At 41.8% G+C, this 19,580-nt stretch overlaps 1 protein-coding gene across 11 annotated transcripts in view; it reads left to right on the top strand.

Annotated features, from left to right (window-relative positions):
• The window catches only part of ZNF644 (zinc finger protein 644), an 81,233-nt gene that overhangs the window by 22,735 nt on the left and 38,918 nt on the right, over positions 1–19,580 (top strand). For all 11 annotated transcript variants that reach the window (XM_058659069.1, XM_004582059.3, XM_058659120.1 and 8 more), the window contains one exon: positions 7,264–7,323. In XM_058659069.1, the coding sequence (XP_058515052.1) occupies positions 7,280–7,323 (44 nt within the window). In that variant the 5' untranslated portion in view covers positions 7,264–7,279. Of the gene's footprint in view, positions 1–7,263; positions 7,324–19,580 lie in introns of those variants that run through there.

Here is a 19,580-nt window from a genome sequence, read left to right as displayed (position 1 = left end):
ATTGGAAAGGCAGATAGAGAGGAGGAGAGACAGAGAGGAAGATCTTCCACTTGATGGTTCAATCCCCAAGCAGCCACAACAGCTGGCACTGAGCCAATCCAAAGCCAGGAGCTCTTCCATCTCCCACGTGAGTGCAGTATCCCAAGGCCCTTTGGTAGTCCTCGACTGTTTTCCCCGGCCACAAGCAGCGAGCTGGATGGGAAGTGGGGCTGCTGGGTCTAGAACCGGTGCCCATATGGGATCCTGGCGCTGTCAAGGTGAGGACTTTAACCACTATGCTATCGCGCCGGGCCCAATGCCAGCCTTTTAAAAGTTTTGTGCTCCATTTTCTCATCACATTCTTTGTAGTCACATTTTCCCCACATCTTTAATAAGTACACGTGTGACTGCATTCAAAGTACATCCAGATAATCTGTGACACTTTAATATTCACAAAATCTTTTCTTTCCACCCTTAAATTGGTTAACAGTCATAGATTCAAGAGATTATAGTGTAAATATCTTTTGTGAAACCATTCTTGGTCTATAAAATGTCATAAGCTTGGCTTTGATTATACATTTGGATTATGCATTATACACTTTTGGTTATACATTAGTTTTTAACAAGTCCTGATTACTAGTGGTGGGTGGGAGTTGAAGGCATTGAGTGGCAGAGAATATTTTCATCTTTTCTAGACACTGTAGACCTGGATCTGTAGATCTCTGTTTGGTCCTGAGAAAAAGTATGAGCATCACTTCAGGAATTTATTGGTAATGCAAATTCTCAGGCTCCCATATACATTTACTAAATTAGGAAGTTTGGGTGGAAGAGCCTAGCAATTTGTGTGTAATAAGCCTTAAAACTGATTCTAAACGGATCCTTTTGCCCCTGTACAGCTGACGGTGGCAGAGGTGGCTCTGAGCTAGTTCTGCCTGCAGTCACCTTGATCCCGTGTGTTCCTTGGGAGCAACGGGTGGCTTCAGGGGCCTGCTGGGAGTCCTTTTGCCCCAGCCTAGCTGGTGGTGGCAGAGGTGGCTCCAGATTGGGCCTGCCTGGAGTCACCTTGATCCTACTTGCTCCACAGGAACAGCGAGTGGCTTCAGGGGGCTGCTAGTGGTCCTTTTACCCCAACCCAGCTAGCAGTGACAGAGGTGGCTCCATACTGGGCAGCTTGTGTGCCAACAGCACTGGGCAAAGCCCTCAGGCCACCCGGTGGTGACACGCTCTAGGGACTTGGGTGTATAGGCTTACATGGGATATGGGCTGTGGCATAAGTGAGGCTGAGCGGGACCTCAAGGTTCATGTCCAGGAGAGGAGTGACTACTGATGGACAACAGTGGACAAGGCCACTGTACTTCGAGGTAAGTGAGCATGCTGAGTCCAGGCGGTTCTGAGGGGGGAACAGGAGGACCTTTAAAGGTCAATCTGAAGCACCAGCTAACGTGGCAGACCTGAGCTGTGATAGTTAGCATCGACCATCACTGAGCACCACTCATTGGCACAAACTAAAGCCCAGGTCACAGCCTACCAGACAGGGCAAGATCACAGTAACCACCAGTGAGAATCAGATTAGGGGAAGGGTGAAGTTAGGATGGGACAAGATAATAACTAGTGTGTGAGAGAATCGGGCCTTGTGGCAGAATATGAGGGGGATAAGTGGGCTCATCCCTGTGGAACTGCAATCTCCGCTGGCACTCCTAAGAACTGTGGATGGGAACAGACCTACCTGGGGAACTAAGGGGACACCCCAGCTGGGTTGGGAATCTCACTGGTGAGCATGAGAGCTGGGCTTAGGGCAGCAGGCTGGGCTGGCCCTGGCTATAACCTCCCTCAGTGTGGGTGTGAACTGGGGCTGGAGAGCAACAGACTGGGCTACACTCCAGCGCTTGCTGGTACTCATGAGCATCAGGGTGGGTGTAGAAAGGGCTGGTCTGGGTCTTGACTTCTGCTGAACTATATGAAAGCTGTGTCTGGGCATGGACCAGGTATGGCTAGGCTGTAACACCCAACAGTAAGAACCAGAATGGGTGTGGGTTGGTTGAGCAAAGCCACTGTTCCTGCCTGGGCAAGAAGTGGATAAAGCCAGCCTGGGCCAGGGATCCACTGTTACGTGAGATCTGCCGTTGGGAGGAGACCCAACAGAGGAGCCTGGGAAAATCCTTTGTAGGGATACAGTCCATGCAGGTGAGCACAAGAACCAAGTCAAGGAGCAGCCCTGACCATGCCAGGTTACAGTACCCGCCAGCCTAAATGTGGCTCAGGTGTGGGTTCAGACCAGACTTGGCCAGTTCACAACATCTACTGGCAGAAATGAAAACCAGGACAGGGTGCAGGAAAGGCCAGGTCAGGCTGCTGTGCTAACCAGCTCAGATTGGGGATGCTGCAGTTAGGCGAGCCATGCCAGCCTGGAGTCTGTGGTAGCCGAGTTTGTAAGCCACAGGGGTGGGAGATCTGGCTGGCGCTCGGATCGCTTGGCCCAGGTCCTGGAACCTGCCTGCTGGGTAGGTGCCAGGCTCATAAGCCCAGGGGGTATGGGATCCTGTGGGGCTTGGGTTGCCTGACCCGGATCCTGGGGCACGCAATGATGTAGGTGCTGGGTTCATGAACCTGGGGGTGGAGGATCTAGTGGGGCTTGGGTCGCCTGGCCTGGGTCCTGTGGCCCACATGTGAGTTGGGTGCCAGGTTTGTGAGCCCTGTGGATGGGGATTTGGCAGGACTTTGGCTGCCTGGCCCTGGTCGTTGGACCTGCCTGTGAGTGAAAAAGGCAGAGCAGTGGACACAGACCCTGATGCACATGGAGAATATGGCAGCTCATTTGGTACTGCAGCAGAAGAAGGAGAACAGAGCGAACTGGACAACTACCCCAGCAAATGAGGACGGCAAAAATCTGGGTGAATGGAAACTTGAGGTCAACTAAGTCAGTCAATAGACATTGGAAGGGTTGCCTCACCCGTAAATCGGTGAAATAGAGAGCATTTCAGAACTATCCAAATCACTTGGTCAGAACCCTCAGAAGATGCATACGCTGGGGCTCTGAGTTGATACTGGGTTTCCAATCCCTGGGTACTTGGACATTTGGGAGACTGGGTGTGGCTTCCCCCAGAGACAAGAAGAAATAGAGAATTTGGAAGCAATGATTTCATCCGCTTTTCCCTACCCTCAGTGCTTCCCAACCTGGGCCAACCATGTTGTCATGAAAAATAAAACAAAAACAAAAATAAAAACAAACTGATTCTAATGCAGCTTAAAATTTCAGAACCACTTATTTAAATTATTGACCTGATTAATATTAAAAATTATATTTGCTTTTCAATTCTTTTCTGTATAAAGGTGATACTTAAATTAGTCCAAGGTTTTAGAAACAGACAGTTGGTGGTTTTAAATTTTAGTACTTACTGCCAAGGAGAGAGTTCATAGGCCCGTGTGAGCCTCCCATTACAATGGAAAGGGTAGTTGTGGATGGGGGAAGGTGAGTAAGATAAATGTTTGTTTTCCCTCCTCTTTGTGAGGGTTGAAAGTCCACCATTCCTTCTTGTGAGTCTCAGTTCATGGGAACAGAGGTGGTCTCCTTTGGTTTTTGCCTTAGGGGCCCTGATGAGGGGAAGAATGTTCTGAGGGTGTTACAGGAGTGGTCTTGATCTGAGAAGTTGTCAGCTTCCTTGCACCACAGGGCAGAGATTCTCTCTAAGGCCCATTGGCTGTCCACCTGTACGTTAGTGTGTCCACAGAGCCAAGTGCATGATGTAAAACCTGGTCTGGAGTGTTGTTCAGCCTGTCCTTTCCATCCTTTGAGGAGGTGCTCAAAGTCCTCTGTTGACTTAGGTGAGATGGCTGTCTTACTCAATGTCAGCAACTTGAGGTGACCCCATCTGGCAACATGTGCTTCCTAGTTGGCCTTGTGTCTGTCATTTCCCTGAGATCAGGGATTGAACCCAGCAGTCTAGTTGGGGGTGCCGTAAGAAACCTCAGTGGGAGGTCCTCAGACCTGGCTCTCATGTTTGTCAGCTAATGTAAGGTCAGGCTCAGCATGGCCTCTGTACCAGCCAACATACATATCAGTGACTGCAGCTGGCTGCCAAGTCCCACTCTGCAGCTCTGACTCTCATGCAGTGTGCTGTTACCTAGCCAGCCCAGCCACCCCCAGGCCCAGCTCTTGTGTACGCAAGTGGCTGCTGAGGCCTAGTTGTGACAACGCTGTGTAACCCCCACCAGACCTGATCCGGCCCTAGGTTTTTTGTATTCCCATGGGTGCTGTGGCCTATCTTGGTACCAGACTACCCCTAGTCCCAGCTCTTGGATGCCCCTGGTGGGTGCTTAGGCCTAGCAGGGTAGTCCTTAATGTTTCCATACCAGGTCTGTGCTTAACCCCAGGACTTGGAGTGTTGAAGCAAGTGCTGTGACCCAGTCTGGTATGGCCCATCCCCAGCCTTATCACTCACCAATGGGTGCTGTGGCCTAGCCCAGCCTGGCATGCCCCAACCCAGGCTCACACGTGTGCCCGTTGGTGCTGTGACCTAGCCTAGCCCAGTCCACCCTGAGCCTGGCTTTCACAAGCACCTATTGAAATTGGCAGTTTAGTAGGGGAACCCCCAAACTTCCCCTGCTGGGCCCACCCCCAATTTTGGATCTAGCACATGTCAGCGGGGACTGCGGCCCAGCCTGGCATGGCCCACTGTCAGCCCTGGCACTTACTCATAGGTGCTACAGCCTAGCCCAGCTCATTCTTCTTCTAGCCAGCCTGCCCTGCCCCTAGTCTGGGCTCTTGCAAGCACCAAACAGGAGCTGTGACCTCACAAGGGAGTAAACACAAATATAGTTTTATTTTGGGATAAAAACACAAAGTGAAATTAATTTGCTCAATAAAAGATTACTTGGGATGCTTATCAGTTTTAAAAACATTTTTGTTTTTTGAAAGACAGAGGGACATCAAAAGGAAAACAGATCTCCCTTCTGGTTTACCACTCAAATGCGCACACCAGCTAGGGCTGATTAGAACAGGCTGAAACCAGGAGTTGGGAACTCTGTTTGGGTCTCCACATAGGTGTTAGGGACACAACTGCTTGAGCCACTGCCTTCTCCCTTCCAGAGAGCAGGATGTTGGAATCATGAGTGGATATGAACTCAAACCAGGCACTCCTGTGTGGGATGCAGGCTTTCCAAGCGGCTTTAGTGATCTTTTTTTTGCCTCGTATTTATGAAAAAAGAAAAAAAGTGAAGCTCTGATTAGCTCGTTGTAATTTGTTTCTTATATCCCAAATACATTTTGGGATACAGTGTAAAAACTTAGCCAACATGATGTGTTTTAATTGTGTGCCAGGTATTGAGAATGATGAAATCAATGAATTCTTGTCCTCAGTGTGTTCACACTGTAGTGTTCAGAAAATACACAAACAGGGTTAACATAGAACTTTCACCAGTTGGTGCAGCAACTGAGGCACCGCTGTACGTGACTGAAGGAATTAGTTATCTCCCAGAATGGCTAAGGTAAATATTGAGAGACTAGTAATAAAGTCTTGACAAGGTACTGAGATAGTAACCTAGTGGCTAAAGTCCTCACCTTGCACATACTAGGATCCCATATGGCACTGGTTCATTTTCCGATGGCCCTGCTTTCCATCCAGCTCCCTGCTTGTGGTCTGGGAAAGCAATGGAGGACAGCCCAAAGCCTTGGAACCCTGCACCCTCATGAGAGAACTGGAAGAGGCTCCTGGCTTCGGATTGGCTCAGCTGTGGCCATTGCGGTCACTTGGGGAGTGAATCAGCAGATGAAAGATCTTACTGTCTGTCCTCCTCTCTGTATATCTGACTTTGCAATAAAAAATAAATAAATCTTATTTTAAAAAAAAGTCTTGGCAAAGCTAAAGAGAAATAGAAAGCAGTTACCAGTGGATAGTTTCAGTTCATCCTGTGAAAAGACTTGAAAAGTGAGGGAGCATAGGGCCATTTTGAAAACTGAAGATGTGTGTTGGTTACAGTAATTAGATATAGATAAATATGAGATTATTAATAGTTGTTACATTGAGGTATTTGAAGCACACAGGTGACATTCAGGATAGTTCAGGGAAGGACAAATTTCAGGTGGTGATTCAGGAACAGGATGTTGCTTAAAACATTCTCAGTTGAAAATGGAAATAAATATGGATGTAGATGTCATTTTTTGATTCAGAACAACAAGGAAGGAGAAGATGTGTAAATTTTTTTTTTAATTTTTTATTATTTAACTTCAGTAATTACATTGTATTATGTGACACAATTACATAGATACTTGGGTTCTCCCCACCCCTCCCCAAACCCCCCCACCATGATGGATTCCTCCACCTAGTTGCATAACCACAGCTCAAGTTCAGTTGAGATTCCCCCGAAGATGTGTAAATTTAAGGTAGGACTCAGTTTTCAAAATTGGTGAAATGAAAAATAAGCAGGTTTTTGACAATTTTCAGTGGATTTGTTGGGGTAGAAGTCACTCCATGCTAGATTTAGGGTTAAATTAGAGAAAGAATAACAAGACATGTTATTCTCTGGAATATTTGCTATTTTAAAAATTGCTAATTGCTGTTATTTATTATTATTACAAGTACTGTCTTCTACATAGTAATAGATAACACTAATCTGGCAAGAAATAAATTTTATTATGCAGTCGGCCATCCATATCATTGGGTTTTCATTTGTGAATTTAAGACATTTGTGGGAAAAATTGTTTATGCTGAACAGGTATAGACTTTATTGGTTGTTGCTATTTCCTAAACAAAGCTGTAACACCTATTTGCAAAGCAGTTAGTAATGTATTAGGTATTATGCTAATTTAGAGTTGGTTTATTTGGGAGGGTGTGCGTAGGCTGTGTGGAAATACTGCATGTAAAGGGATTTGAGCATTTACAGATTTTCAGACGAGATCGGGCGCATTCAGGATGGTATGGCCGTAGACATTTACAGATTTTCATATCTGTGGAGTTCTGTAACCAGTACCTTACTGAGGGAACAAGTATATACTGATTTTTAAACTATTTCCATTGCTACAGTATTAAATAAATAAAAGTAGTAATCATAGGAATTTTAAAAAGTAGAAAGATTTTCTATTTAATAGATTATTGTTCATCAGAGAAAAATATTTAGCAATAATTTCCTGGAGGTTAATGATCATGTTCTAGTTGAATACTTTTAAAAATATTATAATGAGGAAAAAGTTGATTTTCAGTTTTAATTCAAAGTAACAGTATATCGTAGATGTCATTCATACCTGAAGCAAACAACTAAGCAGTGTTTTTTCTATATACATTCTTTCAGGTTTGATTAATTTTGAATGAGATTGTTCTTGCAGCGAAATGTTAAGAAGACAAAAACTAGGTAAGTAGGAGACTTTTGTTATTTGCATTTCAAGACAGAAGTAATACAAGAAGTTTGTGTTTTAAAATGTGCTCTCCAGTCTTAAGTTTTTAAGAATATTCTGAAATACCAAAGTTGGCTTTTTAACATTTTTGTTCCAGTTAATTTGAGTAAAAATAAAGCTTTCAAGTTTCCTTCTTTCGTGTTGGAGTTACTGGAAGCATACAAATTTCCAAAGACTTATAAAGATTAGATTGGTAGTTGGTTGAATCACATATTAAAGCAGTTCAATTGTTAGATTGCTTCATTATTTGCTTCTTAGCTGACATAGTGTATGAGCAGTTTGGCTTTTGTGAATTTTACTGTTATTTCTGTTAATTAAGTACTTCCACAATTTGGTGAAATTTTCCAAATTGGCCCTTCTTTTATGTTACAGAGTTTTTAGAATTGTGTTATTCTATAGTAATTTTCTTGCATACATCTTTACTGAGTGACTTTCCTGATACTGCATTCTGATTTGCTTTCTAAGCTGCTGACTTTCAAAACTGAATTGTGATGATTGACTTCTGGGCTGCAATCTGAAGGAATAGTATAGTGTGTTTATGTGATTTATATAATTATATTTTGTGTTATTTATACTTTCTGATAGTATAAGCCAATGAAGTACTAACAAATTACATTTGCTATCTGATGCTAAATGAACATGCCATCAGGTTATAAATAGGAAAAATAATACTTTGATAAAATTGCAACTGACTTGATCTGTCTTCAGCCTAGCCATTTATTTCAGTTTGCAAATATTTACACATCTCAATATTTGTTAAAATTTTAGTGTGGGAAGTGCTGTAATTGAGTAATGCATTATAATCTCAATCAGTGGTTTAGGCTACTGTGAAGCAGTTTTCCTTTTATTGCAATTAGACAGTATGAAGAGTATGTAATATGCTGTCATTTTTATCCTTTTATTGCAACTAGACAGTATGAAGAGTATGTAATATGCTGTCATTTTTATCCTTTTATTGCAACTAGACAGTATGAAGAGTATGTAATATGCTGTCATTTTTAAAATGTTTTTCATGCCTTATTTATAGTATCAGTGTGTTAGCTTCATCCTATATAAAATTTTGATATTTTCATTAATAGCGGACTGCTACTTTTTCTTTAGAAGTAACATTGTTTATTAAATACTTAATTACAAATGTTCGTGAGTTTCAGAATTTTTGCATAAAAATAATGTTTTAATTCTTATTTTCCATGAACCTTAATATTCTTTGTTGAAATATGGAAGAAAGAACTTTACATTTTTAGGTCTTACAGGGATTTAATTTGTTATATGTATAATGTCTGTTAGATCTTTGTTCTGATTTCTAAGTGTGATATTGTTTGTGGGTTTAACTTATTTTGACCTTGTCTTGTCAAAAGTTTTATTTGTTTTTTTTCCTGTTTCATTGTGGTTTATTTTATCTATGGAAGCATGTAAAATTAAACCATAGTGTTGAATGACTTTTTACTTGTATGTTCACACGTGAAGCCACTATCCTAGATAGCATTTGATTATTCTAGACCGCTCCCGTGCTCTTTTCCAGTCCTATTCAATAGCCTTTTCCCTGAGGTAAGTGTTTTCCTAAGTGTTTTCTATCAGTATGGTTTAATTTAACCTGCACTTGGATTCTATTTACATAAATTTATGTCATATATACTTTCTGTACATTTTAAAAATTGAGTATGTTTTTGCATTTTATCTTATAAATATTAGTTGTCTGTATCTAATTGCAAAATAATAGTCTCTTATTAATATATCATATAGGTTTTGTTTTGAATTCTCCATATTTCTGGCCACAGTTGTCAGGTTCTCAATGCTGTGTGTCTTCTATTCCTTTTGTTGTCTCCCATCTCCTACTGAATAAATGTGATCCTTATAAAATTATACAATCAATGAATGCTTCTTATTCTTAAATGTATGTTGTCACTCTCTTAACCGTTTCCCACCTCTCCAGTGTCCTTTTTTTTTTTTTCTGGTTATCTTTTTATTTTCTGAGTTCATCTATGTTAAACATTATCTTACAGGCTTTGAGCCAGACTTCACCATTTTTGCATGTGTTCATGAGACTGAGTTCTTCAAGTTTAACCTCATGTCTTATTTATTTATTATTTAATTGGAAAGTCAGATTTACTGAGAGGAGGAGAGACAGAAAGATCTTCCATCCACTGGTTCACTCCCTAAATGGCTGCAAGGGCTGTCGCTGAGCCAATCTGAAACCAAGAGCCAGGAGCCTCTTTCAGACCTCTTCTGAGTGCATGAGCTCAAGGACTTGAGCCATTCTCTGCTGCTTTCGCAGGCCACAAGTAGGGAGAACTGGATTGGAAGCGGAGCTGCTGGGACATGAATCACCACCTATGTGTGGTGTTGGCACTTGCAGGTAGAAGATTAGCTAGTTGAGCCATTGCAGCAACCCCCGTGTCTCTTATCTTAGCACAGTGCTGGCTTAGTGGACGCCTTTGTTTAGCATAGAGCAATAAACAAGCTCTTCTCTTTGAGACAGAGGTTTTGTGCTAGGTGGGGTGGAATGAGCTGAGGCATTGGTGCTTAGATGGTTTGGGAGCAATAGGAAAGCGTCTGTGGCAGCTTTAAAGGCAGTTTGAAAAGAGAAAAATTCTTTCTACAGGTTGCATTAAAATGGCAAGTAATAATGTTCATAGTTAAGACCTTAAGTAAGACTGTCAGCATTGAGTTTGATTACTGTTTCCAAGCTATTAAAATATGTTGTGCAAATTAAAGTGTTTTCTACCAAGAATATGCTCTTGGTAGATTCATATTAGTCATGTTCTTCTTAAAGATTCTAAGGGATGTCTTAGACTACTACAAGTAGAAAATCACTTTGGTCACATGTAAGAAATAACTTTCTTTGAAGATAAAAAAAAGTTAGGATTAAGGTAGATTTTGAAGAACCATAGTCTTGAACTGTGATAATATTTTCTGATTCTTGTGTGGCCTAAGAATCGTTCACTGTGCAGTATTTTAAGGTTTTGTTTTATCATGGTGGGTATTTAGTGTGTGTGTGTGTGTGGTATGTGTTTGTGCAAAGGCATAAAACATTTCTAAAATTTTAAAGCACTTCACTAGTTTTTTTTTTAATTTATTTGGAATTTAGCTAGTTGGGTTGGCAATGGTATTCATCTGGGGATTTTTGTGCCTGAAATGTTTTTGCCCTGTAGCAAGTCCAAAGCAAGGAGAGGTTCTTCCCCATTGGGATCAATTTGTTGCTTTTGCTCACTGCAACTTCTGTTGGAAGGGTTGAACACCAAGTTAGACACTGGCCCTATCTTACACTGTTCTGTATTCCTCCAAGAATTTTCTTAGATTATTACTGAATGTGGAACCTTGGTTATTTCTTTTATGCTAGATGAAGTATGAAGTGTATTTATTTTTTTGTTGGTAAGATCGAAGGACCCAGGGAAAAATTGTTTTATTATATAACTTATGTCAGTAGTAGATTTCAGACCGGTCTTTCTTAGAAGTTGGATAGGTATAGCTAGTTTTAAACTTTTTTCCTTGACTTGGGCCCTGAAGAAAACAATTGAATTATGACTGAGAGAGTACCTTGAGAAAATATGAGTGGAGGGTTTATGAACAAAACTCTGATTTAAACTTCCAGCAATTATTTTGTAAAAAGTTTCATTTAACTGGAATTCTGTGTTGGATAGTACTGGAATTTCGTCAATGTACTGAAGTTTAACATTTTACTACAGCTTAGGAATTCATTGTTGGAACTGTTTGTTCTGTTTTTCCAAACAGTGTAAATTTAAATCTACTAAAAAATGAAATGTTATGTTGGATACTCAATACCATGTCAGCTAATTCCATAACGTCATAAATTGTTACTGATGTAATGTCGGGGCTTTTAATTGATCGGGATGATACTCTGCCGGCTCTACCATCAGACCAGAGATGGTCTCCCCAAGAAACCATTGAACTTATCTGGACAATAAGATGCTGGACTTTATGCTCGGTAGATGCTTGCAATGAAAGAATCTCAACTGAACTTGAACTGTGGTAATGCAACAAGGTGGAGAAATCCACCATGGGGGGAGGGTTTGGGGAGGGGTGGGAGGGAATCCCAGTACCTGTAAAACTGTGTCACATAATGCAATGTAATCAATAAAAAAAAATACACTGAGTAAAAAAAAAACAAACAACAAACAAATGAAATGTTAAAGTCTACTTATTGATCATTTGTTATTATGATACTTGAGTATGAGATTCAGTGGTAATAAAGTTAATAGCTTGAAGTTAGGCAGGTTAAGACAGAATTGCGGAATAGCAGGTTTAGCTACCCCGAGTGTCTCTGCTGTCACTCAGGGAATGCCAGTTCTAATCCCTACTGCTCTGTTTCCACTCTAGGCCACTGTTAGGCATCTGGGAAATGCAGGTTATGACTCAACCCTTGAGTTATGCCACCTCCCAATGAGACCCAGATGGAGTTCCTGGCTCCTGGCTTTAACTTGGTACCCAGCATTGGCCATGGTAGCTATTTGAAGAGTGACCCTCTTTGTGAAGGATCTGTTTGTCATCTGATTTTCAGATAAATACATAAATGTTTTTTTAAAAATTGAGACTGGACCTCATTTGTTAAGGCAGTTTTAAATATTTGAAGAATTTAGATTTAATAGTCTCTGGTGTGGGTGAAAGGAGACAAACACTTGAATCATAATGTGTTGCTTCATAGGCACATTAACAGGAAATTGGATCAGGATCAGGAAGTTGGAAACAGAATTGAATCCCAGGTACTCCAATATGGGATGTGGGTGTTCTAAGCAGTGGCTTAACATGCGGTGCCACAGCACTTGCCCTGTTTGTTTATTGCATTTATGGAGCTAAAAGAGAGCTCCCATCTACCGATTGAGTCCTCAAATACCCCAAATATTCAGGAAACCAAAGCTAGGAACTGGGAATTCAGTCCAGGTCTCATGTGAGGAGCACTGTCACTTCAGCCATCATTGCTGCCTGCCTTGGTCTGCACTAGCAGGAAGCTGGAGTTAGTAACCAGTGCAGGTGCTCTAGAGTGGGGCTTTCACTGCTAGGCCGAGTAGCTGCCCTTGAGTGCTTTTGAGTTGTGACAGTTCCGTGTCTTTTCTGAATTTTAGGAATACAGTTTATAAATATATTCTCCTGTTCTGTGGATTGTCTTACTCTATTAAATTGTCTTCGGTGCGCAGAATTGTAAAATTTTCGCTGTATTGTCTTTTCCTTTGGTTCCTTGAGCCTTTCGTGTCCTTACCACAAAGTCATCATCAGATCTAGTATTGTGAAGGTTTGCCTTTTTTTTCTTTCAAAATATTTAGTTGTAGATTTTATTGCTTTAAACTTTTTTTTTAAAGATTTATTTATTTTTATTGAAAAGTCAGATATAAACAGAGAGGAGGAGAGACAGAGAGGCAGATCTTCCGTCCGATGATTCACTCCCCAAATGACCACAAAGGTCAGTGCCAAAGCCAGGAGCCGAGATCCTCTTCTGGGTCTCCCATGCAGGTGCAGGGTCCCAAGGATTTGGGCCATCCTCGACTGCTTTCCCAGGCCACAAGCAGGGAGCCAGATGGGAAGAGGGGCCACCAGGATTAGAACTAGCGCCCATATGGGATCCCAGCATGTTCAGGGCGAGGACTTTAACCACTAGGACATAGCGCCAGGCCCTTGCTTTAAACTTTTAAAAATTTTTTCATTTGTTTGGGAGACACAGATGCAGATAGAAGCAGAGTTCCTCAGGCACTGGGTTACTCCCCAAATGCCTGAAAGGCAGGAACTGAATCCACATTTCCCATGTTTGTAGCAAGGATGCAGGTATTACCTACCAGACAAATGGAGTCGGGACTCAAACCTGCTGTTATCATGTGGGATTGTGGGTGTCTTTATGGTTATGCCAAATGCTTCTGGTTTTTATCTTGTGAGTTACTTTTAAATAAAGTTTTCAGTTCTTTATATCCACTTTTCCTAGATCTGTTTGCTGCAAAGACTGTCTTTTTCCTGTTGTGTAGACCTGACACCTTTGTCAAAAATTACCTGATTATAGATGCATGGGTTTATGAGTACTTTTGGTCTATTTTGTTCACTTGGTTTATATGTCTGCCTGTAAGCTGGTACCACCATTTTCTTAGTTATTGTTGCATCTTAGTGTATTTTGAAGGTGCAAATTGTGGGACCTCCAACTCTGCTGTTTTTTAATATTGTTTTGGCTCTTCAGGTCCACATGAATTCAAGAATAGGTTTTCTTATATCTGTAAAAAGGTCATTTGGTATTTTGACATGGATTACCCTGAATCTGAATTGCATGGATTGCTTTGGGTAATGTTGACACATAAAAATCAGTAATACTCATTATTTTTTTTTTTAAAGATTTTATTATTATTGGAAAGCTGGAATATACAGAGAGGAGGAGAGACAGAGAGGACGATCTTCCATCCGATGTTTCACTCCCCAAGTGAACGCAATGGCCAGTACTGCGCCGATCCGAAGCCGGGAACCTGGAACCTCTTCCGGTTCTCCCACGCAGGTGCAGGGTCCCAAAGCTTTGGGCCGTCCTCCACTGCTTTCCCAGGCCACAAGCAGAGAGCTGGATGGGAAGTGGAGCTGCCGGGATTAGAACCTGCGCCCATATGGGATCCCGGGGCTTTCAAGGCGAGGACTTTAGCCGCTAGGCCACGCCGCTGGGCCCAGTAATACTCATTATTAATCAGCTGGAACATGGCTGTGTCTCCATTTGTTCATGTTTCTAGTTTCAGTCAGTAAAATTTTACGGTTTTTTTGTTACACAAGTCTTGCGTTTCAGTCATTAATTTATAACTATTCCTTTTATTGGTATTATAAAGGTAATGGTTTTCTTAATTTCCTTTTTGGATTGATTAAAGTTAATAAACTGAAAAAAACATACTGGATTTTTTTCATTGTTTACCTTGCTTCCCATTATTTTAATGAATTGAGTTATTCGTTTCAGCAGTTATTTTGTGTAGCTTTACAGGGTGTCTCCATAGAAAATTGTATCATCTTCAGGTAGATGTAGTTTTACTTGCTGTTTTTTGATCTGAGTTTACTTTCTTTTTCTTGCCTAATTTCAGTGACTTGAACTTCCAGTGCTTTGTTGATAGAAGCAGTGAAGGTAGTGGTTCTGCATTGCTCCCCATCTCAAAGGCAGAGCTTTCAGTCATTAACCATTGAATAGGATGCTTGCTGTAAGTGTTTCATTTGTGGCTTTTGTTTTTGAGGTACTTTCCTTCTATTCTTAATCTCTCTGCGATAATATCTATGAGTTTGGTTTGCATTTCTGTAATGATAATAATTCTGAGCATCTTTTCATATGGTTATAGACCATTTATATATTATTTCCAAAAAATATTATTTATTTGTAAGGCAGATTTACAACAGAGAAGGGAGTGGGGCTGACACATTGATTCAACAAGTTAATCCTCTGCCTGGAAACTGGCTCCAATCTGTGTCCTGGCTGTTCTGCTTCTCTTCCAGCTCCCTGCTTGTGGCCTGGAAAGCAGCTTGGGAGCCTGTACTCACCTGGGCTAGATGGTCCTCAGTCTCAGTTTTCATGCTCACCTTCCAGGGCTTTGTCTTCATGGGGCAGTTCCACAAGCTCCCCATCAGACCAGCTCCCAGTCATAGATCTTTCTCTCATTGGTGGGTGTTTGGCTCAGCCTGACTTGGGGCCTCCAGTCCTGACTTTCACTGGCAGATACTGTAGCCTTACCAGACAAGGCTCTCCGGTGGGTGCTATAGCCCAGCCTGTCCCACACACACTCACCAGTGCCAGCAGATGCTGGAGTCTAGCCCAGTCTGACAAATCCAAGACCCAGCCCACATACATGCCGAGGGATATTCAGCCTGGTCCACCACCATTCCCTGATCTCGCATTCACTAGTGGGATCCACAACCTAGCAGGGATGTCTCCTTGGTTCTCCTACCAGGCCTGCTCCCAGCCACAGATGTTGCATGTGCTGGTGGTTAACCTGATGCAGCCAAGCCACAATAACACTCCCTTTCTCCCTAGCCCCAGCTCTTACTGGTAGGTGCTATAGCCTAGCCCTGCCCAGCCTGTCCCCATCCCTGGCTCTCATGCAGACTGGTAAGTGTGACAACCTAGCCTGGCATGACCCCACACCCCATCCTGGTGCCTGTGCATGCCATTGTGCTATAGTTTGTCTCAGTCCTGCTCAGTTAACCCCTCAAGCCAGCCCACTCACCTGCCAGCAGTTGAAGTAGCTTTGTCCTGCCTGGCTCACACCCAGCCCTGACTCACACACAGGAGCTATGGCCCACTAGGGGAGTTCCCCATTACCCCATCAGGCCCATTCCCAGCACTGGTTCTCATGTGTGCCAGCAGATGCTAGGCTGTTGCCCAGCATAGTCTGTCCCCCAAGTCTTGACCTTTGTGTGTGCTGATTAAGGTTGTGGCCTGGCCTGCCCTACACCCAACTATGGGTGTGCCTGAGGGTACTGCAGCCTGGATCAGTCCAGCCTGATCCTAACCTGATTTCTCATTAGTATTGGTGATTTTTCAGGTCTTGAACAAGCCAATTGGTGTTGCAGCCCCACAAATCTCCCACAGAATCTGTTGCCAGACCTGGTTCTCTTGCCTGCTGGTTAGTGTCATGGCCCACCCTCTGCCCTGACACCCATTGATGGATACTGTGGACCAGCCTTACCTAGCAGGCCCCCCATCCTAGCTTTTGTTTGTCTTGGTGCGCTGTGGTTGATGCTAACTAGCCCAGCCTAGGTCTCCCATGTGGGTGGGTAAATTGATTTGATCCAGAAAGATCATCTGGTTTCCCTCCTCTAAACCATCGGTCTCAGCCCCCTCATTTACCTGCAAGTGCTGTGGCCTAGTTGGCTAGTTAAAAAAACAAAAAACAAACAAACAGAGAAACAAAAAACCCCAAAAAACAGCTATGCAGGCATACATACTGGTAAAATTAACACAAATTTGGCATTAACCAGGCCCAGAATGCCTGCTGGCTTTTGGTCACTTTTCTTATAGCACTTGCCTAGGTATAATGCAACCTAGGCAGTTGACAGTAGAATTTTAATAGGCAATATGATTTAAAACATTTCATTGGTCTGCCAAGATGAGGATATCTTATGCCAGGATTTCCATAAGAAAATACCACAAAGTGGGTAGCTTTAAGCAGTGGAAATTTATTTTTATGTTTCTAGAGACTTGGAAGTAAAGATGTTGACAGGTTGAGTTTTTATCTCCTTGGCTTGCACACGGGTTCCTCAGGGCTGTTTCAATACATGACCTTTATTCTGTGCATTGCACTCCTTGGTGCCTCTGTGTGTCCCAGTCTCTGTGTGAACACTATTCAGATTGGTAGAGGCTAGTGGCTTCAGTTTAATTTTATTTCATCTTTAAGGGCTTTTTTTTCCAGTTGCTGTCGCACACTGAGCTAGATGTTGGGCATTAGACTTAAAAAGCATGAATTTTGGGTGTATGTAATTCAGTCAGTAATAATGGCCTAGTTAAAAATATTTTGTATAAACAAGTGCATCGAATGAGTAAGTTATTTGGAATTGTTTGTCAGATGCTGATTTCTGAAGAGCATCTGTCAAAGAGAATGACTTTTTCTATGGAGAATGTTTGACCATATCCTTAGACTGTAATACCAAGATATAATGTATTTAGGTATTTGACTTGATTTTTATTGGACTAAACATTTATGTATGAATCGGCATTTCTGGAAGGTTTACGTGAAGTATTTAGGAAGAGTCATAAATCTTGGAGGGGGCTGTAATGTAGTCCTATGACACAAAAATTTTCCACTGTTTTGTGTTGATACTGCCATAAAGAACCAGTACAAGTGATTTGAGCATTTGGTACAGTGGTTATGGTGCTGTGTGGGGTAAATACTTCCCATATCTGAGTGCCTAATTCGGTTCAAGTCTTGGCTTCTTTACTTAGCCCAGTTTCCTAGTAATACAAACACTGGGAGGCAGCAGATGATGGCAGAAAATTTGAGTCCTTATCATCCATATGGGATACCCAGAATGTATTAGCTCCTGGCTACAACCAGCCCCATCCCAACTGTTGTGCACATTTGGGAGTGAATCATTTGATGAAGTATTTCTCTTTCTGCCTGTCTCTGTCTCTCTGCCTTTCAAATATGAAAAAGTAAAAATTTGCACCCTGTCACAATGACTGATTTTAATCTGAAGATAAAAATTGATTAGGTGCTAAAAGTTAAAGACCAAGCAGTAAATATTATAGAAATTTAAATTCTTATTTTCTTAATTAGGAGAAATAGTAGTTTTTTCGGAGGTCTGGTTTGTTTATGTATTACATTTAAATGAAGTACCTGCTCTCCAAATGGAATTACATTAGAATGCTATATAGAATTTAAAAGAAGTTAGCTAACTCAGAAGTGTTTGAGGAAGAATAAGTTCTTTCTCAATGAAATAATGTATTTTGTTGTTTTTATTGTAACTTATATAACAGACAGCCTTTTGGTTTCAGTATATTTAAATATATATCACATTTGTGAATTGTTTATGCTGAAGTACAAAATAACTGATAATGTATGTGAGTAAAGTTATGGTGTGAATATGTATAAAGAATAAGAGTATATAAAATCAAATCATGTTGCTTTCTATATACTTTTAAATTGGTTGCATAATTGAGTAGTAAAATGAGCTGGTTGCTATAGTTTGCGTGTCCCTCAAAGGTCTAGTGTTGGGGCTTGGTTTCCAAATCTGTGTATTAATGGATCAGTGTCGATGACGGTGTCTGAATGTAGGGCCTTGGGAAATGATTAAATTACATTAGCTTACTTAGGTGCCTCCCCAGCTAGAAATCCTGGTGGCTTTTTTAGAGAGAGAGCTCCATAGACATGAAACACGAGTGTGCTCCTTGTTTCCTTCCTGGTCACCATGTAATACTTCCACTGTTCTTGGTCTGCTGTCCCCCTGGTATCATCAGATGCTACCTCCGGAATCGAGAGAACCTTTAGTTAACGAACCTTTAGTTGCTTTAATTCTCCTTAAGCAACAGATTTCACAGCTTTATTGGTTAGCCTGTTTTGTATGTGTTTGCCTTCGTTTAGTTATTGATCAAAACATAGCCTCTTATTCTGTTAACTAGGGGGAGGAACGTTCTTGAAACATAGGTTCATTGAAATAGCAATTAATCAGTAATTTCCAGTTGAATTTTTTTTTAATTTATATTTTTATTGCAAAGTCAGATATACAGAGAGGAGGAGAGACGGAGAGGAGGATCTTCCATCCAATGATTCACTCCTCAAGTGACCGCAATGGCTGGTGCTGCGCTGTTCCGAAGCCGGGAGCCAGGAACTTCCTCCAGGTCTCCCATGCTGTTGCAGGGTTCCAAGGCTTTGGGCTGTCCTCGATTGCTTTCCCAGGCCATAAGCAGGGAACTGGCTGGGAAGTGGAGCTGCCGGGATTAGAACAGCGTCTGTATGGGATCCTGGCGAGTGCAAGGCGAGGACTTTAGTCACTAGGCCATCATGCCACGCCCTCCAGTTGAATATTTAAAAGATGTCTAAAAAGAGCAATTGTGTAAGAGCAGTGTAACAAAGGCAATTCACATAGTTCTGTAGTTGGTGAACTTGGTAGCTGCAATCTAAAGAGAAATGCTGAGTTAAGGCTAACTGGATTTGTGTGATACTGATGCAGGGTTGAGAAGGAGGTTAGGGGCTTACAGACCAAGGGAACTGCATGTGTAGGAGCCCTGTGAACAGGAGTTGTTTGAGGAATTAGAGCCAGTGGAGTAGATTGGGTCACTGAGAACTGGCGGTGGGAAAATGTGAGACCAGATTGGAGAGATAAGCAAGATAGCAAAGCAATTTTGTCTATCCAAGGAATTGAGACAGTGTTGGGAAAGAAAAATGCATATCACAGAAAAGTGATGAACTTAGATAATTCTCTCTGCCTATGATGTGGAGAGTTATTAGAAAGGGGCTAGTAGATTCTACTTAGAAGTCTTTAATGCATTAACTTCTAAAAGTTCTTTCTGCTATGGGAATGCACCAATTGTATTCAACTTACTAGGCACTGAGTTAGATTCCAGGAGCACATAAGTGAACAAAACATGTCTGTCTTCCAAAAGCGTGCTTTGTAGTGAGAGGAAAAAAAAATCAAATATCTGTAGAATGTCAGGTGTGAGTAAAAACAGCATTGTGATCTGTGTATACTGTGAAGAACAAAATTAATGCAGAGAAGGGAATAGAGAGTTACTAAGAGTGCTATGATATAAGATGTTGTAGGAAGA

This window comes from Ochotona princeps, chromosome 2 (genome assembly GCF_030435755.1).
Source record: "Ochotona princeps isolate mOchPri1 chromosome 2, mOchPri1.hap1, whole genome shotgun sequence".
Taxonomy (NCBI): Eukaryota; Metazoa; Chordata; class Mammalia; order Lagomorpha; family Ochotonidae; genus Ochotona; species Ochotona princeps.
Note: the sequence above shows the minus strand (reverse complement) of the source record. Positions and strands in the feature narration are given on the sequence as shown.